The sequence below is a fragment of the Emydura macquarii genome, unplaced genomic scaffold (assembly GCF_026122565.2).
Source record: "Emydura macquarii macquarii isolate MOO-44397 ecotype Brisbane River unplaced genomic scaffold, CSIRO-AGI_Emac_v2 contig_968, whole genome shotgun sequence".
In the NCBI taxonomy this organism is placed as follows: domain Eukaryota; kingdom Metazoa; phylum Chordata; order Testudines; family Chelidae; genus Emydura; species Emydura macquarii.
In genome coordinates this window covers 12034142-12046942 of record NW_027131105.1, presented here as the reverse complement: position 1 = coordinate 12046942, position 12801 = coordinate 12034142, and the positions used below count along the sequence as shown (strand labels likewise).

The window sequence follows — 12801 nt, the reverse complement described above, 5'->3', positions numbered from 1 at the left end:
TTAAATTCTCTTTTCCATTTTTTCCTGGTCTAGTGGACAGATGGTATTGTTGCCAACACTTTCCGAGAATTTGCTTTAGCTGAGACACCTGAACGCAGATGGGTTGTATTTGATGGCCCTATTGATACTCTGTGGATAGAGAGTATGAACACAGTGCTGGATGACAACAAAAAGGTAAAACCTATAAATGTCTAAAGAAAATGCTGTGCCACTTAAGAAACATAATTCTACATATCAAAGAAAACAGCACTTGTAGATATAATATCTGGCACTTGAAGTAGAATGGAACCAGTTCAGTAGGGTTTCAATTAACTTGTGTTTTTATGAGATGTATATATCAAGAGAGTTTTTTTGTGGTGGGGTTTTATTGTTTGTTTGGTTGTTTTATATCATAGAATAAGGTATTTAATTTGATCACATTTCCTAATAAAACATATGTTTAAACTCTTGTCACAAAAATGCAAAATTTATAAATGGGATTAAAAAAAAGACCCTACAGCCCAAATTTTCAAAAATGGCCTCCAGATGTGGGGTTTATATTTGTATATGCCCAATGTCAAACACATGGGGCCTGATTTTCAAAGTTACTGAGTATTCACAACTCCATTCACAATTGACTTCAGTTAGAATTGTGGGTGCACAGCACCTCTGAAAAACATCTCCTAGGTATCTCAAGTTGGATACCCAAAATCAGAGGCCACTTGATGGGCCTATACTTTTTTTGGTGTGGTGCCTCATGATATCTACACTAGGCTATCCTGTGCTATGTTACTAGCACAGGCTGCAGCAACCATGTGTCTTGCCTTGTGCAAATAGTCCTTTACCATCCTCTCCTGTTCCCACTCAGTGCAGGAAGATACCGACTTTAAGTGGTTGGTAGACCTAGCAGGTGGTAATGCTGGGAATTGTGGCTGGTGCAGGGTGCTATGGTTGTGCTGAGTCTCAGGAACTCAACATTTTAATTTCTGATCAGCAGTCCAGAACTAGTGCCTAGAAAAATGTACTGATCATGAAAATAGTTGTCTTGGTGTTTTCCTGACAAAACTTGAAAATCTGGAGTTTAAAGTATGTGTTTTCTAGTTTATTAAACATTTTTATCAATATTTTTGTTGTTGAAGGATGATTATGTAAAACTTCAGTGGTTTTGTGATGCTTACAAAGACAGTGATGGGTTTGATTCTCTTCTCACACTAGTGTAAATAATAAGTAATTTCACTTAAATCAATATATTAATTATTGTAAAAATGGCATAAGTGAGAAAAATCAGGTCCAATATATGTCCTTTACCTGTAATGTCCTCTTCTAGAAGTGTCTGAAGGATCATTTGAGTCCTGTAATATAGCTACAACTCCTATTTCCACATTTATTAGACAAATGAAATGAGTGGGGAAAGCATAGAATTTGGTGCAAAGAGAATAGAAATTGGTTACTATTTCAAACAATTGTTGTATGTTGTGATGGTTAGTGGCTTGTCTTTATCATTTACTATATTTAGCTTCACTCATTTTGATATGGAGATCATGCAGAGATAGAAACATTTTGCTAGTATATTCATAATCATGCTTGTTAAATGAGCTCTTCTTCATTTTTAGCTTTGTTTGATGAGCGGGGAAATCATCCAAATGTCTTCTCAGATGAGTCTGATCTTTGAAACAATGGACCTTTCCCAGGCTTCAGTAAGTTTAGTAGTCAGTTAAAATGTAATCCGTAATTGCATGATTATACAATATATAATGATGCATGGATTGGGTCTTAAAAGTGAATTTACTATTCTTTAGCCAGCTACTGTCAGTCGTTGTGGCATGATTTATTTGGAGCCATTACAGCTAGGCTGGATGCCTCTTGTAACCTCTTGGTTGAACAGCTTACCTGAACCCCTGAGACAAAAGGAACAGCAAGATCTTCTGCAAGAACTTTTTAATTGGTTAATACCACCAGCCTTAAGACTTCGTAAACAACACTGCAAGGTATTTTTTTGTTGTTATTTTCACCACAATAATTATGTTGATGTTTCCATTCCATTTTCTGTGTCCTGTGATAGAACACTCAGCAAGGATACTGGCAGGTTTTTTCATATGTAGCAGACACATCTGATTTTGAGAAGGTAACCACTTTGCCCAACTTTGAAAATTTGACCAAGTATATTAGATAAAATTTGTAAGTAAAAGATATTTAAAAGCTAACCAAATATCATAATGAGTGAAAAGTAATCTCCCCAGAAGTTTGAGGGGTGGGAAGAGGATTGTATGTTAGAGAAGCATTTTACGTGATGCCCACCATGCCATACAATAAATGGTGCTCCCCATGCTGCACCTATAGTAGTGTATAAATTGTGTCTATTTTTTTTTTAAAATGTATTGTTGTCATAGTTAATATTACAGATTAAGAGGCTAGCTTTTCAGGGACAGGAGGGAAAAGGATTTTACAACTAAAAAGAAAAGAAAAACTGTATAAATTTGCCCCTAAACCTTCTGTTTTGAGTCAGTATATAATCTAATTGTTTTCCCAAAATATATACTAAGACTTGTGAGAAGTGTCTGATGCTGTGATATTCATCATATTCCATTTTTTGTGTCCTGTAGGAGCTGGTTCCCACAAACAACAGTAATGCTGTAGTATCTCTCACTCGACTTTTTGAAATGTTGCTTTGTCAAACTGTGCAACAGGATCCTACCAACAAAAACATCCGCACATGGATTATGGTTGGTCTTTTACTGGGTGTATTTTAAAAAGGAAAGAAACCAATTAATTAACAATTCTCTTGCAAAATTAATCTCTTCATCTTGGCTTGTCTGCAATAAATGCATCACACACGTGCAAGCATACATACATACACTCGTGTGTGCACACCCACACTTCTGCTAAATATTCAAGTTCACTCTGATTTGGAAGGCGAAGGAAGAAAGTGAGAGACAGTTTTGTTGCTACTTTTCTAAACCTTAGGAGATGCTCAGACACTACAGTGATAAGGTACTTATAAGTACCTAGACAGATATATTTCAATCATTTTCCTATCTGTCATCAATTAATTTAGAAAATTTTGTTTTAACTAATGCGAATTTTAATTAGACCAAACAGCTAGGCAGGTGCATGGTCACATGTTAGGGAAGGAATGATGAGCAGGTTACAACAGAGCATTTAGTTCAGCTGTGCAGAAGTTTCATGGTATGGGAAAAGTAATTTCAGAGGCATACGTTAATTTTTCTATAGAGATTGACATTATGAATAGAGAGCTTCAGAATGAATATTAGACTGACATGATGCTTGTTATCTGCAGCTATTTACAAACTGCTTATGCTATCCTCACTTGTTTATGTTCTTAATGAATCTGTGGGTGAAATTAATCCCTGGCGCAAAGGGGCACCACAAGTCCTTATAGCACTAAACCACATAGGGCCTCTGTTGGGGTCTGCTAGATGATTGGCCATGTCATTGTAACTCCATGCTATGGAAGCAGGCTAAAGACTAGCCCATGCAGGGGTAGTTCTGAAGTGGTCTGTGAGTTGGCTGTGCATGGGGTACTGGATCCACATCTACGTTATGCCCCATGCAATTAACATAAAGGGCTGTGTTGGTTGTTCTTGTGAGGCAGTACTGATCCCTGGCCCTGGCTTGACAGAGGAATAGATTTCAAGTCCCTGAACTCCACTTATATAGAGCCTGAATACTCAAGTTTTATGTAGAGGGCGTGGATTTCACTCCTTGAGACTATCTGTAGCATCACATATTCTTTTAAAGCCATCAGGGATTTGATATCCTGTTTTATTGTATTTGTAGGTATAGTTTAATTGTTTTTTGTTTTAAAACTGAACTTCTAAAATGCATTAAGGTATGCAATACAAAATGCAGAGCAAAATCAACAGTGATCATTCATCTAATAATGCTGGCAGTATAAAAAGATTTAACTATAGAACTGACTGAGAAATATACCAAGCACCTACAGCTTCAGTTGAAATATTTGGGAATTGCAGGTGCTCAGCACCTCTTAGGACTCACGCCCAAGGTTTGTAAAGATAAAACAACAGAATGGGATAGTTGCTTTCAGCTAACTTTCAAACTTTATGCGCACAAGTAATCTCAAATAAGATCATTTCAACAATAAAAATATCTGTATTTACATATATATTTGCAAATAGTATCTATCCCATAAATGTTGAAAATGGATGCTAAAGAGCAAAATAGTCCTGTAATTTTCCTTTTCTTATATTTTTTTCTTCAAATAAGTAACACTGAGAATTTCATAGTCTGTCTTCCATAATTGGTGGTTCTTCATCACTTGTATGTGCCAAGTAAAGTTGTAGTAAATCCCTTGCAGTATAAAAGCAGATATCCTTGAATTGTTTAAACCTAAAAACCCTATTTGAGGTTCTGGTGTTACTTTCTCTTCTGCTGATAAAGTCCTTCCAAAACTTTTGAAGTTTGGGGCAGCTCTTCAGTGCAGAGCCTTTAAGGGAATCACATTGCCAGCAGTTTTTCTTGGTGTCTCAATCTCTGGTTTGAGTGTTTTAAAAGGGTTTAAAATTTAAATCGTACACTAAGAAAAGTGAGTGTGTTTAGTTGTTCCTGATAAGCACATTCTTGCAGTGGGACACAATCCCTCAATAGGGAGCTCCAGAAAGAATTTAGCTTCAGAAAAGGTAAAGTTATGTGTCTAAATGTTTGTACAGGAGCTTGATATCAAATGGTGTTGCTTAAATATTCACTTGGAACATATGACATTCACTTTACCATTACAATTAGGTATTTTCTCTTTATTCGAAAGCCATTCTCTCCCAAAATGTATTTGTCTGATTTTTTTACCTTTTTTCTTTAGAAGTTAATTTTAACTAATTAAAAAATATAAACAAATGCAGATTGCAATGGCTACACTAAGGTATTGGTGTCTAGTTGCCCAAATGATTAGCCAATATTCAGAGTATTGCAGGGTTGTTTCCCTTAGAAGGAGAAATTGATTACATGAGTCAGCTGTTTCTCTGGAACAATCTGTTTATAAAGAATATACACAAAGTCCTGTTTTCCTGAATATAAGGTCTGGTCTACACTACAAAGTTAAGTCAATGTAAGTCGCCTTGCATCAACCTATTTGTATGTATCTACACTAAGAAATAAACAACAGCAGTATAAAACAGTATAAAAAAAGAAATAAAAACAGCAGTTTTTATTCAGTAATTGCCAAATCTGTCTGTCCAGTGATTTCTGTGTCAAAGAAGCTTTGTCTTTCTGCTTCTTTTCAAGGTCACATTCAGGCACTTCATATGGTGATAAGCTGTAGATTGCTTCTCTGCCTTTTTCCTCTAAATCAGACACATGCCCCTGCTAAAATCAAAATTCCTAGCCCTAGTGTTTGCAATCAAGGAACCCTTCTAACCACATAACTGAGCTCTGCCCAGGCCTCACCATGCAGCCCAGTGCCTGGGATGTTACTCTCAGTTGTTTCCAGCTGTTTGTCTCACTACACAAAAGGGCTTAATTGCTCCTTCTGCTGAACCTGAAAGAAGGGGGCTTATCCTTACCTAGGTTTGTGATTGCCTTGGATCAAAGACCCACACAACAGCAGCCATTAGTGCTTTTCAGCATAATAGTATTCTGTGTAATTTTATATATTGATCAGACTATGCAATAGTTATAATTTTTAAATGCTAATTGTTTATCTCCTTGTATTCACAGGCTTGCTTTGCTTTCTCCATGGTTTGGTCCATTGGTGGAACTTGTGACAGTGACAGCCGAGTCCTTTTTGATATATTTATGAGGGATATTCTAGTAGGAAAGTTTGAGGCCCATCCAGTGCCAGCAGCTGTGGGTAAATGGGAGTGTCCCTTTGATGAGAAAGGCTTGGTCTATGACTATATGTATGAGGTATGAGATTTACTGATCGCTCATTCTTAGAGTAGTTCAAATAGATGCTTAAATCTAAGGCCTGGTCTACGCTTACCTTAAAATTCAGCGGCAGTCAACGGGAGTTGTACAAGATCCACAGAGTAGCTTGTGTAACTTCCATCAACTTCTTAACTTCCATTATGCACGGTGTCTTCACTGCACTGCACCACTTGAGGGGGTGGTTTTAACAAGTTGACTTCTGGATCGATTGAGCGGGTCTTCACTGATCGCTCAATCGATCTGGATAGATCGATCTGATGGCGGCAAATTTGCTGCCGTCAGTGAAGATGTACCTTAAGTGGAAGAAGAATGCAGCTAGGTGGAAATGTTAGCTTCATAAAATCCACTGGGGGTAGGATTGACTGACTCCAATGGGAATAAGATTAGTGGAGTAAATGAACAGCTATTGCTTGAGAATAAATACATTTATTTTATTTAATAATCAGTTTTTCTTTTAAAAAGAATTAATGCACTGACTTTCTGAACAGAGCTTTTTAGTAAATGGCTACCCAGTCTACATAAGGCATGTCTAGACTGTCCTGTATTTCAATTCAGCTGCAGTTGAGGCCCTTGGAGCTTTTGGGTTTCATATAGAAGGAAGCATATTCTTAAATGTTAAGCATGTTTATAGATCTGTTGTCTTCAATGGAACTATGCACATGCTTAAAGTTAAGTGTTTTGCTGGATAACAAGGTTCTAGAGCAGTCAGGGAAAGGAGAGCATCTGAATTTCCAATATATTTCTAATATGAGCCTCCAATCCTTTTAAGGTTTGCTCATCACTGGTGCAATTAGGAAAATAAATACATAAGCATCTGTAATACTTTTTTACATTAACTTGTAAAAGAATTAAGTGCTTAAGAAAATCTTTTGAACACATGGCAGCACTATATTTTCCACTATACTGAAATTGAAATCTGTATTTCTTGGTAGCTGAAAGGTAAAGGACGCTGGGTGCATTGGAATGAAGCCATTAAAAGCACTAATTATAGTGATAATAAAAATGTTAAGATTCAAGATCTCATAGTCCCAACAATGGATACAGTCAGATATACCTATTTGATGGACTTATGCATCACCCATGGAAAGTAAGAAACTATTTCATGTACAACTGTAAATGATTTCATTGTTGTTTATATAGAAATTTATCCAAAGACCACTGAAATCCCTGGGCGTCTTTCCATTAACATTAATGCTTATGTATCAAGCCCCCAGATTGTATCAATATTAGAATATACCGTTCTTGACCCATTAGGGAAAAGCAACAACAACAGACTTTCAGCCATCTAATTACATTTTTTCTATAAACATTTTAGTTTTAAAGTCTTTGACTTCTTATAATCCGGCATTCAATACATCCAACCTACTCTGTTCCACTGATATTGTTAGGATGGCTGCTGAGATTTCGTGCCTCCTTTCTTTTTCTTTTATAATTAAATATCTCTTAATTTTTCTTAAATTAGTCAAGAGTTAAAGATGAGCTAGTCATGAATTAAATGATCAGGACCTGCAGAAAAATGAAACACAGACAATCCAGGGATGGATTTTAAAGCAGAAAGCTGCAATTTTAGTAATTTATACATTTAAAGGGGAGATTAACTGTCCACACACGCCCTTCCCAAACACCAGGCGTATAGTTGAGTCCTGTTCAAAGTTAAATGCCTACATGCCAAAAAAATAAACATTAGAGTTGGCCCTCTTCAGCCTAACCCCTAGAATTCATCCTTCTCCCGTGAAGGCGAATGACGGTACACATGAAGGGTGCCTCAGTCTATGAAGTCTTAACATCTCCCCTTCTTCCTCCAGGCTGATAGGGTCCTTTGAGTTGCTCACCCATAGTGAACATCAGTCATAATTTGCAATGGAATTACAAACTCTGCTTGTAAACATAAAGTTTTTACCTGTCCTTACTCCTTATTAACTTAAAACTAGGCCTCTTTGTCAATCTTGTCCCATGAGACAAATTCCTTCCTGATCCCAAAAACTGGCAGTCAGTCAGACCCACAGATCTTGAAAACACAGTTGAAATTATACTTCCATTACAGGGCTGGGACGGTGGGGCAGCAACTGCAACAAGGTGTCTGCTGCAGTGCAAATCCTGAGGGTTTTCCATGAAGGAAGGGGAGGGGTTATGATAGATTATCAGCTTCCTCTCCCTCTTTCCTCCCCAAGCCTATCTAATGGCAGCAGGGAGAAGTGGAGAAATCTCTCCACCCCTCTTCATCTCCCCTTAATGGATAATTTCCACATGGGTTCTTGGTGAGATAGAGGTGGAGCAAAGACTTGCCCCTCTCTTTCCCTCTCCCCCTCAGGAACTCTGGGGTTGTCTGTACCCTATCAGTCTAATCAAACTCCCTCCCCACCCTACACTCCCCAGATGGAAGGTGCATTATCTTCTTATATCAACAATTTCTGGAGTTTTGATTGTGAGAGCTGGAATTTTCAAACGGGCCTAAGAGAATTAGGTGTCTGAATCCTATTGACTTTCAAAGGGAGTTGAGCACCTAAGTCCCTGAAAAATCCCAGCTGGCATTTCTAAACATCCTATTTCTGGAAGGTAAAATTCCCCCCAGTATAGAAATCATGCACAAGGCCCTCTGAACTAATTATGGCAGAAGTTTAAAAACTTTAACAGGGCTGAATTACGGTTACAGTGTAGACACAATGCAGTGTATTTCAGACAATATACATTTCTTTATTAGTAAAGTCCTTCTATTTAGCAAGTCTAATTCTACTCTCAGTTACATCTCTGCAACCCCATACATTTTAAGTGCTTTCTTACTTCAGTGAGGTTGTAGGAGGTCTAACTAAGAACAAAATTTAACGTACATTTTTAACATTTTGGTGTTTTCAGTGGTTTACATGTATTTACAAGTAGAACAAATATGTTCAGTGCTGAATTTGATTTATGTTTTATATACTATTTTGGTTTTGATCGACTAATGTAAATTTGTATTGTTTTTTCCAAAGACCATTGCTTTTTGTGGGACCAACAGGCACTGGAAAATCTGTATATGTGAAGGATAAGTTAATGAACAACTTGGAAAAGGAAAAATACTTTCCATTCTTCGTTAATTTTTCAGCACGGACAAGTGCCAATCAGATCCAGGTTGGTAGGAACAGCTGGTTTACATTGATTAAAATGAGGTTTTATATATGTGTGCGTCTATGTGTGTGCGTATTGACAAGAGTAAATTTACGTGGAATTTGTTCAGTGGATAAGATTTGGTTCTGCCATTTCAAAATATGTTTACTGTGATATTTTTTCGTAGTAGTAATGGTTCCTGGAACGTCAATTAAATGTTGTTAAAAACAAAATGTCAGTATAGTCTCGGTGTGATTTACTCCTGCCCTGGAATTCACAACTCCTTTTGGTCTGATAGAGCCTGAGTTTGCTGATCTTCAGGACATAGTGTAGCGCCCATCTGGTCATTCAGGTTGTTGCCTTAGTGGATAAGTGTATGGCTTGGTTTAATTTGGGGTTAACCCTCTTAATATTTATTGGATATTTGTCAAATGAATGTTTGTGTTTCTTTTCATTTGTGTGTATGTGTCAGAGATTTAAGATGGATTTGATTTTAAAAATCTAAGATAGATAAAAATTCTCAGCTTTGGGAAAAAATGTAAAGCAGGAAAAAAAGTTCCAGGAATAATATATTATGATTCAACACAACTAAATCTTATTATTAAGAATGAGGATGTGGTTAAATGACATATTATTGAAGTTGGGTTTTGTTTTGAGTTTTAAAAACAACCTGATGTGTTAATTTGCTTGGTTTTTTTGATATGACATTCCAAAAATTGTAATAAACACCTGGAAGTTTCAGCATTTGCAGCCCTATCTTCAAAGCATGCACTAAAATTTTACCCATTGGATTTCATAGCTAAGTTTTTGTGTTCATAGTTTCTCAATCTAAGCATTTTGTAAGTGCAGACATTCAGGAGAACATGTGCAATCTACATATGACCAGACAAAATGAATGGTTACTGTAGACATCTAACTACAGTACTTGATTTGTATACAGAAATGCTGTTGTTCAAAGCTATCCAGTTTTTAGTTATGCAAATTTTTTGGTTTTGATCCCATAAAGGGATTTGCTTGTGCATACCTTTCTGCCTGATTTCAGTGCAAATGGTCCCTTTGCAGGATCAGGGTTCTTTGGCTTGAAAATTGTGGGTAGAGTTACAACGGCTGGTGACAACTTTTGTAAAAATTTGTCCTAAATGTTTTCTCTGTTACTTGATATATTGAATATTTTCTGTAATTACAGTATGTTGAAATCCTACATAAATATGGAGTAATTTCCTGTTAGTGGATAGTTCTTTTTCCTGTTAAAATAATTTTTTCCCACAGTGCAATTTTCCCTCCATTGTGCACCGAGTTAATCATAGAATCATAGAGTTGGAAGGGACCTCAGGAGGTCATCTTGTCCAACTCCCTGCTCAAAGCAAGACTAACCAGGACTAACCTCAGCTAAATAATCCCAGCCAGGGCTTTGTCAAGCCCCAGCTTAAAAACCTCCAAAGATGGAGGTTCCACCACCTCCCTAGGTAACCCATTCCAGTGCTTCACCACCCTCCTAGTGAAAATCTTTTTCCTAATGTCCAACCTAGACCTCCCCCACTGCAACTTGAGACCATTGCTCCTTGTTCTATCATCTGCCAATAATAATAATATTGTATCTCTGCTATGAGAGGCTTCCTTGACACCATCAAATTAAAGACCTGATCCTATAATTAAATATGAGTGGAGGTACCATTGAGAATCTGTGTGGGTGTAGCAGTACACCCACCCACAAAGAGCAAATTGTAAGATCAAGGTCTGGAAAATTTTAGGGCTCAATCATCCAAGATGCTGAGCCCTGATATAGTAGAGCATTTAAGCACATGCTCAACTTTCAGCAGATGAGTGGGACCATTGAAACCAGAATGAAGGCAGACTTGAAATCAGAACTGAATTAAAACAGATTATAATTTTTTTCATTTCAGTAAGCTCACCAAATAAATATAGAATAACAAGACAAAGAGGAATACAAAAATTTATATTCATATCTGTATTTTCCAATTCTGCATCTTCATAATTATAAAAGCCATGAAGTGTTTCAGTATATTATTTATTTTCTATTATGTAATATACTTGGGCTGCATATTAAATCAGTGTTTTAAATGGTCCTGTTCTCCTTTTCAGAACATTATTATGGCGAGGCTAGACAAAAGACGCAAAGGAGTATTTGGCCCTCCTATGGGAAAGAAGTGTGTCATCTTTGTAGATGATATGAATATGCCTGCATTGGAGAAATATGGTGCTCAGCCTCCTATTGAACTTTTAAGACAGTTTTTTGACCATGGAATTTGGTAACTATTCAAGACAGAACTAAAGCTTACAGCAAATAAGTGGTTATTTTTGCCATTATGATTATTAATTAACTTGAATATAATTTTCAGAATTGTTCTCTTAAAATAAATCCTATTTAAATTTTATTTTTATAAGCTAATGTTGTCATTTTAAAATTACTTAAATTTTAAACGATCTTATGTTGCTTTTTAGTCATACACCCATAAGTGACTGTTTTCATTTAGGAAATGGATTTTCAACTTTTTTTAAGCAGGTCTATGACTTCTTGTCATTATTGAGTAGAGTTTATATACACAATATAGATTTTTCTTCCTTTTCTTCTTTCTGGAGTTGTCGTTGTTTCTCTTCTTTTGTTGTTGGTGGTGACTTTTTGTTTTTGTCTGTACAGTTTTAGTCTCCCCCTCACACACTCAGTGAACAATGTTTGCTTTTTCCCCATTATTCCTTCTTTCAGAGTGAACTGCCAGACCTAACAGGATTATGACCATCGAAGTGCAATGGCATTTAATCAATTCAGCAAACGAAATCAGTAATTTATGCTGTTGCTGAAATCCAGTTGCTGAATCAGTTAATCTTAAATTTCATCTCCCAGTTAATCATGGCTTTCATGATTCTTTTAAATATATAGTAGTGTAAAATAGTTGCAACGTGAGCATCCTGAGCCGAAACAGATCTAGTGACTGTACTCCAAATAGCCATAAATCTTTTCTGTTAAGGACTTGCTCAGGTTTTGGGTTTTTTTAAATGTGGCTATGTTAGTTGTTCCTAAATGACTAAAGCTGAACGTATTTTTTGGATGAAACATTTTTTGGCAAATAATGCAGATTGAGGACAACCAAAACATTTCGTGAATTTGTTTCAATTTTGTTGAATGGTTTCAAAATTAAATGTTTTGATTTTTATTTATTTCAAAATGACTTCTCAATTAGAAATTTCCTTTAATTTTATTTTTAAAAATCTTGATATCTGAATGAAATATTTCATTTCTGGTGGAGCAAAATATTTTGACACAAAATAATTTTTTTCAGACCTTTTAACAAATTGAAAAATTAGCAATCTTCACAACTCTTTTAGTGATGTACTTGTAGGGTTTTTTTGAAAGCTACTGCAAATATATCTTTGAAGATTTGCACAAAATTTTAAATGAATTTGCTCCAGACATGTACATGATCCTTTTGTGATTATTTTTGTTCCCTGAATGAATGAATTCCCAATGCAAATTTAATGTGTGAAATTAAAATTCAGTTTTGGTGAATACCGATGCATCAAACTTTGATAATGCCTGTTTATGTCACAAAACTGTTTATGGAAAATGATGTGTGATGTGACTGATCTAACTAATCATAATGAAGCAACAAAACTTGAATTTCAAATGCCAAGTATCAAATACTTACAGCACACTGCAATATATCTACAGAGTAAAATATTTTTAAAAATATCAGTGAATAAATTGTCATCTGCTCATGAATATTCTACAAACAGTATTGTTATAAATTACTTGCTCAGCTCTAGTGATAACTTTTTTGCCCAAATAATTTTGCCATCTGTTTCCCTTTTTAGCCTGTCCAT

At 36.0% G+C, this 12801-nt stretch overlaps 1 protein-coding gene across 1 annotated transcript in view; it reads left to right on the top strand.

Moving 5' to 3' along the window:
* Nucleotides 1-12801, top strand: part of DNAH12 (dynein axonemal heavy chain 12) — a 153059-nt gene that overhangs the window by 61471 nt on the left and 78787 nt on the right. The window contains exons 32-39 of the mRNA XM_067544211.1: nucleotides 34-174; nucleotides 1593-1676; nucleotides 1779-1967; nucleotides 2583-2702; nucleotides 5668-5856; nucleotides 6810-6964; nucleotides 8847-8985; nucleotides 11065-11231. Coding sequence (XP_067400312.1) covers nucleotides 34-174; nucleotides 1593-1676; nucleotides 1779-1967; nucleotides 2583-2702; nucleotides 5668-5856; nucleotides 6810-6964; nucleotides 8847-8985; nucleotides 11065-11231 — 1184 coding nt within the window. The remainder of the gene's footprint in view (nucleotides 1-33; nucleotides 175-1592; nucleotides 1677-1778; nucleotides 1968-2582; nucleotides 2703-5667; nucleotides 5857-6809; nucleotides 6965-8846; nucleotides 8986-11064; nucleotides 11232-12801) is intronic.